This window comes from Solanum lycopersicum, chromosome 5, assembly GCF_036512215.1.
Source record: "Solanum lycopersicum chromosome 5, SLM_r2.1".
Classification (NCBI taxonomy): Eukaryota; Viridiplantae; Streptophyta; class Magnoliopsida; order Solanales; family Solanaceae; genus Solanum; species Solanum lycopersicum.
In genome coordinates this window covers 21871327-21890997 of record NC_090804.1, presented here as the reverse complement: position 1 = coordinate 21890997, position 19671 = coordinate 21871327, and the positions used below count along the sequence as shown (strand labels likewise).

The following is a 19671-nucleotide window of genomic DNA, read 5'->3' as shown; positions in this document are numbered from 1 at the left end:
TGGGATATTTTGAGATTTATATCAGAATTTAGTATTTTTTTATATAGGCATGAAGTAGGGTTTAGGATTGAGTAACTTCTAAAAATTTTAGTTAAAACTGAACACACCTTCTAAAGAGTACCAATTCGAATTGAGCACATTTCCATAAAATTTCAGTATCTATACTACTAATAAGGAGAGGTAGATCAATAAAAATAATATAACAGATCATTTTCTTGACCCAAAATCAGCCAGCCGTGAAGGGTATAAACAAATAAGAGCCTGTTTGGCTCAACTTAAAAGCTGGTCAAACTGACTTAAAAACTGATTTTTTACTTATTTAACTGTTTGACAATACTCAAAATAACTTATTTTAAGTTAAAAAAAATTTATTTTAAGCCAAAAGTTAAAAGCTGGGGCAGGAGTGCTTTTTTTTTTTTAGCTTATAAGCTGTTTTAAGTTGACCACATTTTTATCTTTTTGCCCTTAATAATTTTATACAATCTCCAAATTACCCACACAACCCTAACATCTCTTTCTTTCATTTTTCCTTTTTCACGTTTGGCATAGAAACTTCAGCACTTTTATCCAAACGAATAACAACTTATTTTAAAAATACGTTTCAGCACTTTCAAAAGTACTTTTTTTAAAGATGCTTTTATTAATTTCATCCAAACGGGCCCTAAGAGTATGACTTTTAAAAATACAATACTAGCATAAGTCTTCTCAGAATACAACATAAACACTAGCCTAATCAAAATAGATGTAAACTGATAACTCGAAAGCTTGGGCTTGATCTTTTGATGTTGTAGCCTAAAACATTGGAACTTTAGCCCATTTTCATTGAAATTTCGGGCATATATATATATTTCACCTTCATTCCTTCTAATGACTGGTGAATAAAGATACGATATTTTTGGACTTAGCACGACGGAGAGTGCAAAAGAAAATTAAAAGACCCAAGTGACTAAATTTAGAAGAAATCTATGCAAGAAAAAACAAAGAAAAAGACTAAAAGAAAATATCATACACAAAATAAAAAAATTATAAATGATTGATATTCAAGTAAATCATTATGAAATATATTAACTTCAAAATAGAATTCACACCAAGTGACAAAAAAGTTTGGGGTTAACTAATCATTGTGCAATTGGAAGATCTAAATACATAAGAAGAGAATGGATCAATCTTAACGAGGAATGAACAACACCATTGGTCTTTGTTTTCTTCTCAAGTTGCATGTTTATCCATCTTTTTCTTCTCCTTTTCTAATACCTTAGTCAGATCCTTAGACTTTTCTTCCATCCCATTTCCTTCTCTTTCTCAATTTCTTCGTATCATAACTATCCATTGAAAAAATACTACAATATTGATATTATATTGGAATTATAAAGTAATAAATAAATTATTACAAATATTATGTCGTGGCAAGCCACTACCTTGAAAGCAATTTCGGTTCGACTCTGGTGCAAATCGTAGTAGCTGGTCGCTCGTCAAAATTTTACAGTTACTCTCAAACACGGGCACTCATGGCTGAAAGTTTGGAGGTTGCCCAAATTTTTTTTTCTAAGAATAAGATAACAAGAAAAGCGGAAAATATTTCTCTTCTTTTTGTTTGTATTGGTAGCGTTATCTTATGTTTCCCCAAAGCCTCTTCTTATATAGGAATGCAAGAGAAGGAGTTAAAAATAGGAAAGTTTACTTTTTAAAAACGTATTATCAAAGTTAATGGAATTAGATGCAATTACATCCCTTTGATTTTTGGAACGAATGTAACTTCTCATTTGAAACTTATTTTGCATTTGTCTTGTTGCATTATATTTAGTTAATAAAGTTAGAACAATCAACTCAACAATAATTAACTCAACACTATCCTACTCCTAATAAATATTAGTCACGATTTACTTATTTTTAAAAATAAAAGTATTTCAAAATATATTTAAGAACATATCTCTCTTGAGATAAGGCTATAAAAAGATGAATTAACAATATTATTTCACTATATTTATATCAAAGAATTATATTTGCTCTATTTTCTAAAATACTACATAAAATATGGTGTTATGAAAATTCACTATTTTTAACGTATCATAATATATATATATATATATATATATATATATATATATATATATATATATATATATATATATATATATATATATATATATAACACTACACACACATTTAAGATGTTAAATATCAAGTTATAAACAAACTTTTTAATAATAAACTACTTATAACATATTATTATCAAGTTATAGCATATCAAGAAAAAATATATTATTCTCATTAATTTTTTAAAATAATAATTAACTTATTTAAATAATTACATTTATCATTCAATTACCTTAGTTAAACCAATGTAGTTAATTAAATTAATTATTTTAAGTTACCTTTTTTAAACAAAACTCTTAACTAATGTAATTTAAATTAAATATTATATAGTTACCTTTTTTAAAAAAACTACAAAATAATAGGGATTTTATCATTCCATAATTAATAATTACCTATCAATATCTAAAATAATTACAGTTTTATTTTTAAAACTGTAACACGTTATCTAAAAAAAAATTTATATTCCCTAAATTTTTGTTCTTCCCCAAATCCTTACAAAATCATATCCTTTGCACGCCTATCAAAAATTTTCACCAAAATTCGCTCAAAAATTTGAATCTCTTTACAGTCTTCTTCTCAAATTCTCCATTATTCATCTCGTTTGCACGCCTAAAATTCAATTTTCACCAAATTTCGTTCAAAATCTCTTCTCTCTTAACAATCTTATTCACGAATTCTCACATATTTGCACTCAAATCTTCATTTTTAGCACTCAAATCTTCAACTCTTGCACTAAACAAACCGTACAACGTCGAAGAGAGGCAATGAAACCCCGCAAAAAAGTAGAAGGTTGAATGATGAAGCAAGCTCAGACGATTTTCATGCTCCATCTTTCAAAATTTTATCACAAACACAAACTCAACCTTCATCTGTTAAAGTTAAATCTAGATCAGGGAAATCAAAAATGGAAAAAAAAACTAACAAACTGTAACGACCTGTTTAGTCGTTTTGAGCAGCAGACTTCAATTCTGGAAAAACTGGCAGAAGCGACGGACCCCACGACGGACCGTCATGGGCACGACGGACCGTCGCAGGGTCTCGTTTCAAAACACTTAGAAAATCTGAAATTGGGTACTGAAAATCGACTCTCTGAACTTCGTAACGGAATGGCAGGACGGACCGTCACAGGTGTGACGGACCGTCACAGACTGCGTAATCCCAGTCTGGGTCGGATTTCTTTATACGTTTTAAGGGACGTTTTTGACTATTCCTGCTTTAATTATAAAGTTAGAGGGTTAATGTTAATAAGTCTAATTACTTGGGGGTTAAAAGAGGTAACTTAAGGTAATTAGTGGGTTATTACTGCCATCTTTTATTCTTAATTATATGCTAATTAGGGTAAAAGAAAGAGGGTTTGAATAAAGAAAATAGAAAGAACAAGGAGAGAGAGAGAGGGTCGATCGAGAAGGGGAAACACAAAGCTTTGGAGAAAATTTGCTTGCTTGATCACTAATCTTCGGTGGAGGTAAGTTATGGTTTTTATGCTATCTTATAGTAAACTCTTAATAGCGAATGATATGTGTTGGTAGTATTGTAAACCCTTCTATATGCTTAATTGTATGCTTGCATGAATATGATTATGTGATTGTGATAAAATAAGCATGATGAAGTTATTGAATCCAAAATCTTGAAAGATAACCCTAATCTACTTTGTTAATGATGATGCCTTGGTATAAAAGAAGGCTTGATGAATGAAAGTAGTGAGATTAGGGGATCGGGTGCCACGTTCCGGTACCAGGATAGTATATGAGGATCGGAGTGTCACGTTTCGACACTAGGATAGTATATGGATCGGGTGCCACGTTCTGGTACCAGGATAGTATATGAGGATCGGAGTGTCACGTTCCGACACCAGGATAGTATATGGATCGGGTGCCACGTTCCGGTACCAGGATAGAATATGATGATCAGAGTGTCACGTTCCGACACCAGGATAGTATATGGATCGGGTGTCACGTTCTGACACCAGGATAGTATATGGATCGGGTGCCACGTTCCGGTACCAGGATAGAATATGGATCGGGTGTCACGTTCCGACACCAGGGTAGAATGAGGATCGGAGTGTCACGTTTGGACACCAGGATAGTATATTGAGGAGCGGAGTGTCACGTACCGACACGAGGAGAATAAAGATAATGAATCTTGAAAGATGTTAATATATTCAATCTAATGAACCGAATTCCCAAATGAGTATGATGAGGAGGCGTGAGTCCTCATTGATGTGCTTGGTGTTGTAACCAAGGGTTATGGTAACTGTAAATGCTGCATGCTAAGGATATTAGTTGATTTTATGATATTGCTTAATATATACTGTTTTCTATTTTGAGTTGGCCGATGATACCTACTCAGTACCCGTGTTTGTACTGACCCCCTACTTTTATGTGTTCTTCTTTGTTATTTGTGGAGTGCAGCAAATGTGCCGTCGTCTTCAACTCAACAGTAATTCTAGCTAGTCTTCGTCACACCGGATCTTCAGGGTGAGCTAACGCTTCTAGCTTGGACTGGATCTTCTTCCTCATGTCTTGATGCCTTGAAGTTCCGGCATGGACTAGCTTTTATTTGTTTTAGCTTCTTAGAATACTCTTAGTTTAGTAATTTGATCATAGATGTTCTTGTGGTGATGACTTCCAGATTTTGGGGATAATAATAGTTATTGATTTTGTTAATGAGTTAAGTCTTCCGCATTACTTTATGTTGATATTACATTGAAATGTTAAGGTTTAGATTGGTTGGTTCGCTCACATAGGAGGGTAAGTGTGGGTGCCAGTCGCGGCCCGGATTTGGGTCGTGACAAACTTGGTATCAGAGCATTAGGTTCGTTGGTCTCATCACACAAGAACAAGTCTAGTAGAGTCTTAAGGAACGGTAGGGGGACGCCTTTACTTTTCTTTGAGAGACTATAAGACTTTAGGAAAATTCCATTCTTTCTTTCTTTCTTTAGTGCTACTACTTGAATCCAATTGGTATCTAGGTGATACAAATTGGTATCTGACCATCTTCACTCTCTTTCGCAGATGGTTAGAACTAGAGATACGACTACGCCAACACTAACACCAGCACCGGCGGGGCAGGGTGCGTCTGAGCCAGCCACTGGGGCTGTAGCGCGAGGAAGAGCAGCGGCAAGAGGCCGTGGTAGAGGTCGTGGGAGGACGTCCTCTAGGGGAAGAGGACGAGCACCTAGCCCATCTGATACTAGGGCAGTGACTCCTCCACCGACTGAGAAAGTAATAAGAGAAGGGGAGGATGGGGAAAATGAACAAGTGCAGAATGAGGGATTGCCACCCCAGCCTACCCCAGAGATGATAAATCAGGTGCTCGCTTATCTTAGTGGGTTGTCTGATCAGGGTCAGGCACCTCCAGTGTTTTCTGCACCAACACCTCCGGTTTCAGAGGTACAACATGCAACCACTATGGCTCCTCGTATGGATGCCTCATTGGACATAGGCACATTTCCACGTCTGACTACTGGGCCTATAATGACAAACGATCAGCATGAACTTTTCAGTAAGTTCTTGAAATTGAAACCTCCAGTCTTCAAGGGTGCTGAATCTGAGGATGCTTACGATTTCCTGGTTGACTGTCATGAGCTACTACACAAGATGGGTATAGTAGAACGGTTTGGTGTTGAGTTCGTGACTTATCAGTTCCAAGGAAACGCCAAAATGTGGTGGCGGTCACATGTTGAGTGTCAACCAACAGAGGCTCCACCTATGACTTGGGCATCATTCTCTAGCTTGTTTATGGAGAAGTATATTCCCCGGACTTTGAGGGATAGGAAGAGAGACGAGTTCTTGAGCCTAGAGCAAGGTAGGATGTCGATTACTGCATATGCGGCTAAGTTTCGTGCATTATCCCGGTATGCCACCCAACTGTGTTTCAGTCCACAAGAGCGGATTCGCCGTTTTGTGAAAGGGTTGAGATCAGAGTTGTGGATTTCAGCCTTACAGGTAGCGGCTACAGCAAAATCTTTCCAAGAAGTGGTAGACTTTGTGGTAGAGGTGGAAGGAGTGAAGCCAGATGACTTCACCATGGCAACTACATCAAAAAGGTTTCGAAAGGGAGGTGAGTTTAACGGTTCTTACTCTAGAGGACAGGGTTCAGGAGGTTACTCAGTCCGACCAATTCAGTCTTCACTACAGACTGTAGTTGGGGGTCCACCTCAGACCGGTCAACACTTCTCTGAGAGACCTATGCTTGAACCCAGAGAGTGTTATGGATGTGGGGAGATCGGACACATTAAGAGGTATTGTCCAAAACAGAGTTACAGACCTCCAAATGTTAGAGGTAGAGGTGGTTATGGAAGAGGTCGTCATTCTGGAGGACGTGGTGGTCGAAGTAATGGTGGTCACCAAAACGGTCGGGGTGATGGCAAACTGGAGCCACTACATCACAACATGGTAGGGGCAATGGACAAACAAACGAAAGGGCCCATTGTTACGCTTTCCCTGGGCGGTCAGAAGCGGAGACATCAGATGCTGTCATCACAGGCAATCTTTCGATTTGTGATTGCATGGCTTCTGTATTGTTTGATCCTGGATCCACATTTTCTTATGTATCTTCTTTATTTGCTAATGGTCTAAATTTACCTTGTGAATTACTTGACATACCTATTCGTGTTTCTACTCCGGTGGGTGAGTCTGTGATAGTTGAAAAAGTATATAGGTCTTGTTTGGTGAATTTTGTGGGGAGCAACACTTATGTAGATTTGGTTATCTTAGAAATGGTTGACTTTGATGTAATTCTGGGTATGACTTGGCTTTCTCCGAATTTTGCGATCTTGGATTATAATGCTAAAACGGTGACGTTAGCCAAGCCTAGGACAGATCCGTTAGTCTGGGAGGGTGACTACACTTCCAATCCGGTGCGTATAATCTCCTTTCTTCGTGCTAAGAAAATGGTTAGTAAAGGGTGTTTAGCTTTCTTGGCACATCTCAAGGATGAAACTACCCAAGTACCTTCGATTGAGTCAGTTTCGGTGGTCCGTGAGTTTCTAGATGTGTTCCCTGCAGATCTTCCTGGTATGCCACCAGATAGGGATATTGACTTCTGTATTGATCTTGAACCGGGTACTCGCCCCATTTCTATACCCCCTTATAGAATGGCCCCCGCGGAGTTAAGAGAGTTAAAAGCCCAACTTCAAGAGTTGTTAAGCAAAGGCTTCATTAGACCAAGTGCATCTCCTTGGGGTGCTCCGATTTTGTTTGTGAAGAAGAAGGATGGGAGTTTTCGGATGTGTATAGACTACCGACAGTTGAACAAGGTAACCATAAAGAACAAGTATCCTCTTCCTCGCATTGATGACTTGTTCGATCAGTTACAAGGTGCTTGTGTCTTCTCCAAGATTGACTTGATATCCGGTTATCATCAATTGAAAGTACGGGCAACGGATGTGCCAAAGACTGCTTTTAGAACCAGGTATGGGCATTACAAATTTGTAGTGATGTCTTTTGGTCTTACGAATGCCCCTGCTGCTTTCATGAGCTTGATGAACGGGATTTTTAAGCCATATCTGGATCTCTTTGTGATCGTATTCATTGATGATATATTGGTATACTCAAAGAGCAAGAAGGAACATGAAGAGCATTTGAGAAGGGTATTGGAAATGTTGAGGGAGAAAAAGCTTTATGCCAAGTTCTCTAAGTGTGAGTTTTGGCTAGATGCAGTGTCCTTCTTGGGGCATGTGGTTTCTAAGGATGGAGTGATGGTGGATCCTTCTAAGATTGAGACAGTGAAGAATTGGGTAAGACCTACTAATGTGTCAGAAATAAGGAGCTTTGTTGGGTTAGCTAGCTACTATCGCCGATTTGTCAAGGGATTCTCTTCTATTGCTTCCCAACTGACGAACTTGACTAAGCAAAATGTTCCATTTGTATGGTCGGATGAATGTGAAGAAAGCTTTCAGAAGCTCAAGACTCTGTTGACTACTGCACCAATTCTCACCTTGCCAGTGGAAGGTAAGAATTTCATTGTCTATTGTGATGCATCGTATTCGGGTTTGGGTGCAGTGCTAATGCAAGAGAAGAATGTAATTGCTTATGCTTCAAGACAATTAAAAGTGCATGAACGTAACTATCCAACTCATGATTTGGAATTGGCCGCGGTAGTGTTTGCATTAAAGCAATGGAGACACTATTTATATGGGGTTAAGTGTGAGGTCTATACGGATCATCGTAGCCTACAGTATGTCTTCACTCAGAAAGATTTGAACTTGAGACAGAGGAGATGGATGGAACTACTGAAGGACTATGACATCACTATTTTGTATCATCCGGGGAAGGCGAATGTTGTAGCGGATGCTTTAAGTAGAAAGGCGGGAAGCATGGGAAGTCTAGCTCACTTGCAAGCTTCTAGACGCCCATTGGTTAGAGAGGTTCAGACTCTAGCTAACGACTTGATGAGATTAGAAGTAAATGATAAGGGAGGATTGTTGGCTTGTGTGGAGGCAAGATCTTCCTTTCTTGACAAGATTAAGGGAAGACAGTTTGATGATGAGAAACTGCGCAGAATCCAAGATAAGGTATTGCGAGGAGAGTCTAAGGAAGCACAAATCGATGAGGAAGGTGTTTTGAGGATCAAGGGAAGGGTATGCATACCCCGCGTCGATGATTTGATCAACACTATTCTGACAGAGGCTCATAGTTCAAGGTATTCGATACATCCGGGTGCAACCAAGATGTACCGTGACCTAAAGCAACACTTTTGGTGGAGTAGAATGAAGCGTGATATTGTGAACTTTATTGCCAAATGTCCAAACTGTCAACAAGTAAAGTATGAACACCAGAGACCCGGAGGAACACTTCAGAGAATGCCCATTCCTGAATGGAAGTGGGAGAGAATTGCAATGGACTTCGTGGTTGGTCTTCCAAAGACGTTGGGAAAGTTTGATTCTATTTGGGTAATTGTTGATAGGTTCACTAAGTCTGCTCATTTCATTCCGGTCAAGGTGACTTACAATGCAGAGAAGTTAGCCAAACTTTACATCTCGGAAGTGGTGCGATTGCATGGGGTTCCACTCTCCATCATATCAGATAGAGGTACGCAGTTTACTTCTAAGTTTTGGAAGACATTGCATGCGGAATTGGGTACTAGGTTGGACCTTAGTACTGCGTTCCATCCTCAGACCGATGGTCAGTCTGAGCGAACGATTCAAGTGTTGGAGGATATGCTTCGCGCATGTGTGATAGAGTTTGGTGGCCATTGGGATAGCTTCTTACCCTTAGCAGAGTTCTCCTACAACAGTAGCTATCACTCAAGCATTGATATGGCCCCATTTGAGGCACTATATGGGAGGAGATGTAGGTCCCCCATTGGTTGGTTTGATGCATTCGAGGTTAGACCTTGGGGTACTGATCTTTTGAGGGATTCGATAGAGAAAGTGAAATCTATTCAAGAAAAACTTCTAGCGGCACAAAGTAGGCAAAAAGAATATGCAGATCGAAAGGTTAGAGACTTAGAGTTCATGGAGGGTGAACAAGTCTTGTTGAAAGTTTCGCCAATGAAAGGGGTGATGCGGTTTGGTAAGCGAGGTAAACTTAGCCCAAGATATATTGGTCCATTTGAAGTACTTAAGCAAGTAGGGGAGGTGGCTTATGAGTTAGCCTTGCCTCTAGGGCTGTCCGGAGTACATCCGGTATTCCATATGTCGATGTTGAAAAGATACCATGGGGATGGAAACTACATTATCCATTGGGATTCAGTTTTGCTTGACGAGAATTTGTCTTATGAGGAGGAACCTGTTGCCATTCTAGATAGAGAAATTAGCAAGTTGAGATCAAGGGAGATTGCATCCATCAAAGTTCAATGGAAGAATCGACCCGTTGAAGAAGCCACTTGGGAGAAGGAGGCAGATATGCGAGAAAGATACCCACATTTGTTTACAGATTCAGGTACTCCTTTTCGCTCTTGTTTTCCTTCTTGTGATCGTTCGGGGACAAACGATGGGTAAATTGGTATCTATTGTAACGACCTGTTTAGTCGTTTTGAGCAGCATACTTCAATTCTGGAAAAACTGGCAGAAGCGACGGACCCCACGACGGACCGTCATGGGCACGACGGACCGTCGCAGGGTCTCGTTTCAAAACATTTAGAAAATCTGAAATTGGGTACTGAAAATCGACTCTCTGAACTTCGCAACGGAATGGCAGGACGGACCGTCACAGGTGTGACGGACTGTCACAAGTGTGACGGACCGTCACAGACTCTTTAGAGAAATTGAGTCTCTGAACTTTGTGACGGGGCAGCAGGACGAACCGTCGCAGGTGCGACGGGCCGTCACAGACTGCGTAATCCCAGTCTGGGTCGGATTTCTTTATACGTTTTAAGGGACGTTTTTGACTATTCCTGCTTTAATTATAAAGTTAGAGGGTTAATGTTAATAAGTCTAATTACTTGGGGGTTAAAAGAGGTAACTTAAGGTAATTAGTGGGTTATTACTGCCATCTTTTATTCTTAATTATATGCTAATTAGGGTAAAAGAAAGAGGGTTTGAATAAAGAAAATAGAAAGAACAAGGAGAGAGAGAGAGGGTCGATCGAGAAGGGGAAACACAAAGCTTTGGAGAAAATTTGCTTGCTTGATCACTAATCTTCGGTGGAGGTAGGTTATGGTTTTTATGCTATCTTATAGTAAACTCTTAATAGCGAATGATATGTGTTGGTAGTATTGTAAACCCTTCTATATGCTTAATTGTATGCTTGCATGAATATGATTATGTGATTGTGATAAAATAAGCATGATAAAGTTATTGAATCCAAAATCTTGAAAGATAACCCTAATCTACTTTGTTAATGATGATGCCTTGGTATAAAAGAAGGCTTGATGAACGAAAGTAGTGAGATTAGGGGATCGGGTGCCACGTTCCGGTACCAGGATAGTATATGAGGATCGGAGTGTCACGTTCTGACACCAGGATAGTATATGGATCGGGTGCCACGTTCCGGTACCAGGATAGTATATGAGGATCGGAGTGTCACGTTCCGACACCAGGATAGTATATGGATCAGGTGTCACGTTCCGATACCAGGATAGAATATGAGGATTGGAGTGTCACGTTCCGACACCAGGATAGTATATAGATCGGGTGTCACGTTTCGACACCAGGATAGTATATGGATCGGGTGCCACGTTCCCGTACCAGGATAGAATATGGATCGGGTGTCACGTTCCGACACCAGGATAGAATGAGGATCGGAGTGTCACGTTCCGACACCAGGATAGTATATTGAGGAGCGGAGTGTCACGTACCGACACGAGGGGAATAAAGATAATGAATCTTGAAAGATGTTAATATATTCAATCTAATGAACCGAATTCCCAAATGAGTATGATGAGGAGGCGTGAGTCCTCATTGATGTGCTTGGTGTTGTAACCAAGGGTTATGGTAACTGTAAATGCTGCATGCTAAGGATATTAGTTGATTTTATAATATTGCTTAATATATACTGTTTTCTATTTTGAGTTGGCCGATGATACCTACTCAGTACCCGTGTTTGTACTGACCCCCTACTTTTATGTGTTCTTCTTTGTTATTTGTGGAGTGCAGCAAACGTGCCGTCGTCTTCAACTCAACAGTAATTCTATCCAGTCTTCGTCACACCGAATATTCAGGGTGAGCTAACGCTTCTAGCTTGGACTGGATCTTCTTCCTTATGTCTTGATGCCTTGAAGTTTCGGCATGGACTAGCTTTATTTGTTTTAGCTTCTTAGAATACTCTTAGTTTAGTAATTTGATCATAGATGTTCTTGTGGTGATGACTTCCAGATTTTGGGGATAATAATAGTTATTGATTTTGTTAATGAGTTAAGTCTTCCGCATTACTTTATGTTGATATTACATTGAAATGTTAAGGTTTAGATTGGTTGGTTCGCTCACATAGGAGGGTAAGTGTGGGTGCCAGTCGCGGCCCGGATTTGGGTCGTGACACAAACATCCAAAGGAAAATGAGAAGAAGAGAAAAGGGAAAGAAAAGAAAAAAGTAAATGAATCTGAGAAAAGGGCGAACGAAAGAGGAAAGAAGAGGAAAGGAAAAGAAATTGAGGACTCATCAGATTCTGAATCTGATTTTGTCAAAATCCAAAAAACCAAGAGCCTCTGAAATCGATACTTCACATTTACAAGAAGAAGAAGAAACAGTTAAATCCAAAAAAATTTCAAAGGTTAGTAAAAGTTTATTTTTTAAAACTTTTTTATGTTCTGTTATTTTTATTTTCTGTTATTTGGGTATAAAATACATAATATATAATTTTAGTATATATAAACAATGTATGAATTGTGTATGATTCACTGTTTGAAATTACATATTTCTTCATATTACAATATCAATATATGAAACATGTATGATTTGTGTATTATTCACTGTATTAGTGTGGTATGATATGTATATTAAGCTTTATATAAAATGTGTATGAAATCTGTATGAATTGTGTATAAATTTTTTTGTATCAAGTTTTATGATACCGTTGAATATTAATATCCATAATTAGTTATACTTTATGTTTTGATTTGTATATTTGGTGTTGAATATATTGTATATGTAAGAATGTTGTAAGTTTGTTTGAAATTTGTATGATTATATTGTATTATGTTTTGTATACTACGTGTATGAAATTATATATTTTTTAATATTACAACATCAATATATGAAACATGTATGAATTGTGTATGATTCACTGTATTAGTTTTATATTACATGTGTATGAAATTCCACATTTGGTTCCCTTACATATCAATATATGAGTAATGTATCAATATGTGTATAATTAATGTATTTAATTTTTACAATTTTTTAGGAGAAGAAGACACAAACACATTTGTCTTCATGTATTAACATGAATGTGTTTGCGGATTTGTTGACCTTTTTAGGTCAAGATAAGTTTCAACAAATCCTAGATGAAACACCTTTTGGATTTTTTTTATAATTTGCATCACATTAAAATCCAATGTCAATTGTTGAGACACTTATTTATACTGGGGAATGAAAATGTTAGGGATGACACGTTTGTCATTAAAGTAAATGGTAAAGAGTTACATTTTGGGTTAAAAGAGTTTGTTGCTATAACTGGTTTGAAATGTGGACCTGTTTCTGATTTTGTATCTGATCCATATGTTCCAAACAGACTCATTGCTGAAAATTTTGGAGATTTTAATAAAGTATCCAAGTCAGATTTTTATTACAAGTTTAAATTGCAAAATTTTTGGGAAGAAGATGACCGTCTAAAAATCGGGATCTTGTACTTTATTTCTTCATTTCTGACTGCATCAGACCCTTCAAAAACAACAATTTCAAAATTGTATTTTGATTTGGTCGAGTCTGGACAAGTATGCCACATTCCCTTGGGCAAATGAGTGTTTTAATTTAACACTCAAAGCATGCAATCAAAAATTTAAAAAAAATCCATCGTCATTCAAATTCAGCCAGTTCCACATAGCATTGCAGATATGGTTTTATGAGTGTTGTCATCCATTTGACAACACAATTGCTATACGTGTTTCAAATCGCACACCGAGAATCCTGAACTGGAAGACACCTAATGACATCATTTTTTTTGACGATTTGAAGAAAACAATTCTCAGAACACATGGCAATCAGGTATTTTTCTTACAATGTTATTACATTCATTATAAATCATTACACATTATACATTTTTTTTGCTGCAGCATAAATTCAGAAATATTGTCTTCTTTGAAGAATAGTTAAATCTCATGGACGAAACCATTTTAAATCAGTTCAGCAGCCACCATGATTAAGAAAATCACAGATTATCAGAAAATTGTGCTGTTGATAGTGAACATAAAGTTGAAGAATTGAAAGCTGATATTGCAGAGGTACAAGTAAAAAATTCAAATTAACATAATTTTTTTTGAAATTACAATATACATATCAAATACTTATTTTTTTTAATTAACAGGTTAAGGCAGAGTTGAAAGAACTCAAAATCAGTGTAAGTTCCAACATATTTTTATATAATTAATATAATGACTTTATAATCTATTTATATATAAATTTTTTTTATGTTCACCGATAAGGTTCACAAGCACATGGCTGATATCAAGAGTTATGTTGATAACTCCACCAAACTGATAATTGATGAGATTCGATTGTCAAGAGGAGAACAAATACCCGAATAACAACCAGAGGTATATATATATATATATATATATATATATATATATATATATATATACTTTATGTATGAATATTGTTTGAAAAATATATAAATTGATGTTTTCATACTAGTTGTTTATATATATTATTATCACTCTTTTTCAATATTAAATGAACAAATATAACAACACATCATACATGTATATATGTGACTTATGTATATATTCATCAGTTATATATAAATGTTATGTATTAATCATGTATGAAATTTGTATTTCTGAAATTACACATGATTAATAAAAAAAAATGATGTATTAAATTGATATATATGTATACTTTATGTATGACTATTGTGTGAAAAATATATAAATTGATGTTTTTCATAATAGTTGTTTATTTATATTATTATCACATGTTTTCACTATTAAATAAACAAATATAACAACACAAAATATATGTGAATTATGTATATATTCATCAGATATATGTAAATGTTATGTATTAATCATGTATGAAATTTGTATTAATCAGTTATAATTTTTTTCAGGACAACGACAACCATCATGCTGCACAATCTGATCCAACAGATATGCCTAAAGTTTCAATTGGACAACAAGTCCAAAGTTCAAACACAGCTGGTACGATATATTCATTTTTATCACATAAATAAAAATTTAAGTTTTTTTTTATTTAACGATTTTTCATGTATGCTCAAAAGTCAACTGATGATTGTTTAAATGCTTATGCATCTACAACGTCAAAATCAAAACCACCAACATTGGACGATTATCCTGATTTTACCATGACACAAATAATTGCACTTGATCCGATTCTTAATGCCACCACGACTCCAAATGTGCGAACAAGACATAAGAATGTGGGTAAATACTATTCTTCTCCTTATATCAGAATGTCGGAAGGAGAAAAAAGTTCAAATAGAGTACCTACATTCTTTCAAATCAAACATCCATTCCAAAATCACAATGAGTTCGATGTTCCAGTTGAACTGATTGAGGATTTCAATAAATGGATGTTCAAAGATGTGTCAAGCAGACGTGACAGGTAATTTGTACGATGAAAAAAATTATTTTATTTAATTTCTAAACTCCAAAATTAATATAACACTTTTTTAAATATATACAGGAAAGCAGCATATTTCAAGATTCAAAACACATTTCATCCTCAAATGGACTTTGGCGTTGTCAAAATCGGAGAAAAAGGATTTTTTTCACATAATTAGTCAACCGGGCAGACCTTGGGAGAACGGGGTAAGACATTTTTTCAATTAATTATTATGGTTGAGTTGCAGTGATATACGTATGAATATTTTTTGTATGAAATATGTGTGAACAGTGAATGAATCAGATAGGTATATTTTTTTGTTAAAACAGCATATTAATACAATAATGTATTATCTCCGAAAGAAGACAAAATACTCCCAGACAGTCACTTATTACAGTACTGTTGATTGTTGGATTATGGAGTGGATTGATAACATTGAGAAACAGTGGAGACAATCAGAATGTGACATGAGATGCATATCACTGGACCATGATGTTGGACAATGCATTAGAGGATATAAGCTGCTTGCTAACATTCCGTGGGATAGGGTTGACGAAGTAATCATCCCATTCAACATCAATGACAAATTCCATTGGTTTATTGTTGTATTCCAAATCAAAAGTAGATGTCTATATGTATATGATTCGATGACGGGAGGATCTGTTCATTCAAGGAAAGTCAAAGCTGTTGATAAACTTGCAACCATGATTCCTTTATTTCTGACGAGCACAGGATTTTATGGCAAAAGACTTGATTTGTATGCGAATAATCTCCCTGATTATCAACAGAAGTCTCACTCTGAACCTCTAAGTATCAAGAATGTTACACATGTTCCTCAACAAGAAGAAAGTTCAAAGTATGTATTTTTCTTACATTATTTTTTATTCATTTTAAATTGAATTTGCTATATATTCATTACAAATTATTTTTTTTCAATTTTTTTACAGTGATTGTGGTTTATACACATCTCTATTTGCCGAATACATGAGCAATGATGTTTCTGATATATCACATATTGATATTGATTCAAAATATCATCGTCAAAGATATGCTACATTACTTTGGCATTATGCAAAATCAAAGAATGATGAAGGCGCAATAAGTGAAAGTGAAGTTACAGGAACAGTTGCTAGCAAGAAGGGTGGACCTCGAACTCATAAAGAACAAGTTATGGACACCACCAATTATCCTACTCCAAAATTCCGTATCAGGAAGTAGAAATCTCCATGGCACAATGTACATTTTTTTGAATGACTTGTTTTTTTTTTTAACTTATGAACAATTTATGTATTTTCCCAGCTTTTTTATCATGACTACTGATGGTTTTATATAAATTATTACTAATTGTGTCTCACTTTAAAATATAGGAACACTGTATGAATCATGTATGAAAATTATATGAATTATGAATGTCATATTAAAATTTGATATATAGAACATAGATAAATGTTATATATATACTTATTTTTTTTAAAAAATTATATAAATGACAGACTGCTTCAATATATGTTTTTTAAATGATAAATGATAATGATTTTTTTATAAATTGCACTTTTCAATATGTAATGTCAAATACAAACAGAAACAGATGTTAATTATATTACTGGTATGAAAAATGTATGAAATATATCATATAAATTAATTTGTTAATTATATTACTGGTATGAAAAATGTATGCACTTTTCAATTTGTTTTGCATGAATACTATACACTTTCAAATACAAACAGAAACAAATGTTAATTATATTATTGGTATGAATAATGTATGAAAAATGTATGAATTATATCATATAAATTATTACAAGCATAACGTATGAAAATTATATGAAATTAGTACTGACATATGATTCAACACCACATTATGAATAAATATACAATTATACCTTAATAAATGTGTATGACCTTCTTGCATACAATTGTTTTGTATGAATAATATATGAATATTGTATATTTTCAAATATATTTTTTCAAAATACAAACAGAAACAAATGGTATGTATATTACTGGTATGAATAATGTATGAAAATTGTATGAATTATAACATATTATAATTTGATATGTAGAGCATAAACATACATTATTTTTTATATGCAAGTATTGAATGTATAAATTTTGTATGTAGTCCCCATTCATTATGCAATAACTTAATAAATGTTCTATGATTATATGAATTATTATTGTTAACATTTGTTAATATATGAACAGTTATATATACAATGTATGACATTTGTATGAAAAGTAATATGATTCAATAAAAAAATATGTTATAACAACGTAAACCCTCAAAAACACAGATGTAACGGTACGACATCATTGTTTTTGTACAGGATAATTTGAACATGTCTTCCTATTGTGTCCAACCTGATGGCATCTACTGCATGTGCTTTTTGTCCTCTTGGATTTCACATCTGCGAACCCCTTTCACCGTTCAAATTTGGGTCTTCCTGCTGCTCTTTTTGGACCAGGTGGCATCATTTTAGGATCGGAAATATAACTTGGTATATCCCATGTACTCTCGCACGGGATAGGCTCGACAGGAATGACATAAGCATCTTTGAAATTCTTAAGGCTATAAAAAGCTGAACAGAAATCTGCTTCATGTAATTTCCTGTACCGGAGAACAACAATTGCATGACCACACGGTATCTCATAATATTGAAATCTTCCGCAACTACACATTCTTGTGTTCAAATTTACTATGTATTTCTTTGCTCCTTCAGCTACATCATGCAGATCAACAGTTGAAGGTATCACCTGTGTAAAAAAAATAAGTTTATACATGTTGCAGATTATTATGAATTAAAAATACAATACAGTGAAACACATACCCTCATATTGCATGACAACGTAATACTTTTCTGTAGATAAACATCATATTTTTTTGTCAGATTAGATGTAGTCTTATCAGCCTCCTCATTATGCTTGTGAATCCACCTCTGAATTGTTACCCTCATAAACTCAAGAAGTGAAATCACCGGTAACCTCCGTGCTAATCTGTTAACATTATTCAATGACTCCGCGATGTTTGAAGTCATGGTCCATGTGCTCTTACAATTCGAGTAAGCTCTTGACCATTTGCTATAACCAATATCAAACAAGTATGGTCGTATTCGCGTATCTATCTGATCTATTCTTCCCATAATTGTCTCAAAATGTTGTTTTGTATAAGCTTTTGCCAATGAAAATAACAAAATCTTCACATCTTCAGTATTTATATTGAAATTCTTCAACACATTGACTGATAAATGCCATATGCATGCATAATGTTCTGATTCAGGACATACATTTGTTGTCCCTTTCCATATGATTTCATTTCTGTCTGACATAAAACACATATTTTGTCTAACTCCATATGCTTCTCTAAATTACTCAAAGAACCATGTCCATGAAGCATCATTTTCAGAATCTACTATCGCATACGCCAACGGAAGTATATGACCTGCTCATTAATTTTAAAAAAAAATATCACACAAATCAGAAATATCATTCATATATTTTTTTCATTATATTATATAATTAGAAAATTATATAGGCTAATAATTTACCTCCCGGATCCAATGTGCTTGCAGTTAACATTGTACCACCATATGAACATTTTAATGCAGCACCATCAACAACTACAATTGGCCTACAATATTCCCAGCCCCTAATACAAGCTTCTAAAGCAACAAATGCAAATAAAAATGTATCACCTTCATTCCTTTTTATTTTCAAAACAGATCCTGCATATATTTGCTCCAAAATGTAAAAATAACCTGAAAATAACAGTCCAATTCATACATAAAAAATACATATTTTATACATAAAGAATACACGAAACTGTTACTGTACAACAAAATAACTAATGTTTAAATTTATCATTATTTTCGAAATTACCAGGTAATCTTGCATAAGATTTTGCTGGATCTCCTCGTACCAACTTTACTGCTTTTTCTTTATCTCTCCATGCCTGTATGTATGTCAACGAAACACCATGCAATTTCAACATATCATCAGCTACATCTTTTGGAGTATATACCTTAGATGGATCAATATAATTCTCCATTATTTAGACAGCTACAACGCCAGTTATCCCTTGACGTCTGGCATAAACTCTTTCTCTAACACAACATATGTGCTGAGCAATATACTTCCTAACTTTGAATAAACTCGATTTATTCAAACTAGATGCCCTCATCATCCAAGAACAAGTCTTAGAAATACAATTCAGGTGATAATTGTTACAAAATTTAAGAAAATATACATTACAATATATACATTGTAACAAAACAAATAAAAAAATAAAAAATAATTTTAAACTTTCTTAGATGCATTACAACGCGCAACCCGAAAGCTGAACTTTTCAACAAGTCCAACATGCCTCATAACCTCCTTAAGGGTTTCTTTATTATTATAAATCTGATTATCA

At 35.2% G+C, this 19671-nt stretch overlaps 2 protein-coding genes across 2 annotated transcripts; both read right to left on the bottom strand.

The window, feature by feature from the left end:
- Window positions 1-17684: 17684 nt before the first annotated feature.
- LOC138348693 (uncharacterized) lies at window positions 17685-18598 on the bottom strand. The gene is made up of 2 exons (XM_069298265.1): window positions 18092-18598; window positions 17685-18017 (listed from the first exon to the last, which is right to left on the bottom strand). The coding sequence occupies exons 1-2, from the start codon at window positions 18596-18598 to the stop codon at window positions 17685-17687; spliced, it is 840 nt and encodes a 279-aa protein (XP_069154366.1).
- Window positions 18599-18628: 30 nt separating this feature from the next.
- On the bottom strand, window positions 18629-19308 carry LOC138348692 (uncharacterized). The gene is made up of 3 exons (XM_069298264.1): window positions 19140-19308; window positions 18809-18985; window positions 18629-18702 (listed from the first exon to the last, which is right to left on the bottom strand). Exons 1-3 carry the CDS (start codon window positions 19306-19308, stop codon window positions 18629-18631), a joined length of 420 nt encoding a protein of 139 aa, XP_069154365.1.
- Window positions 19309-19671: the final 363 nt, after the last annotated feature.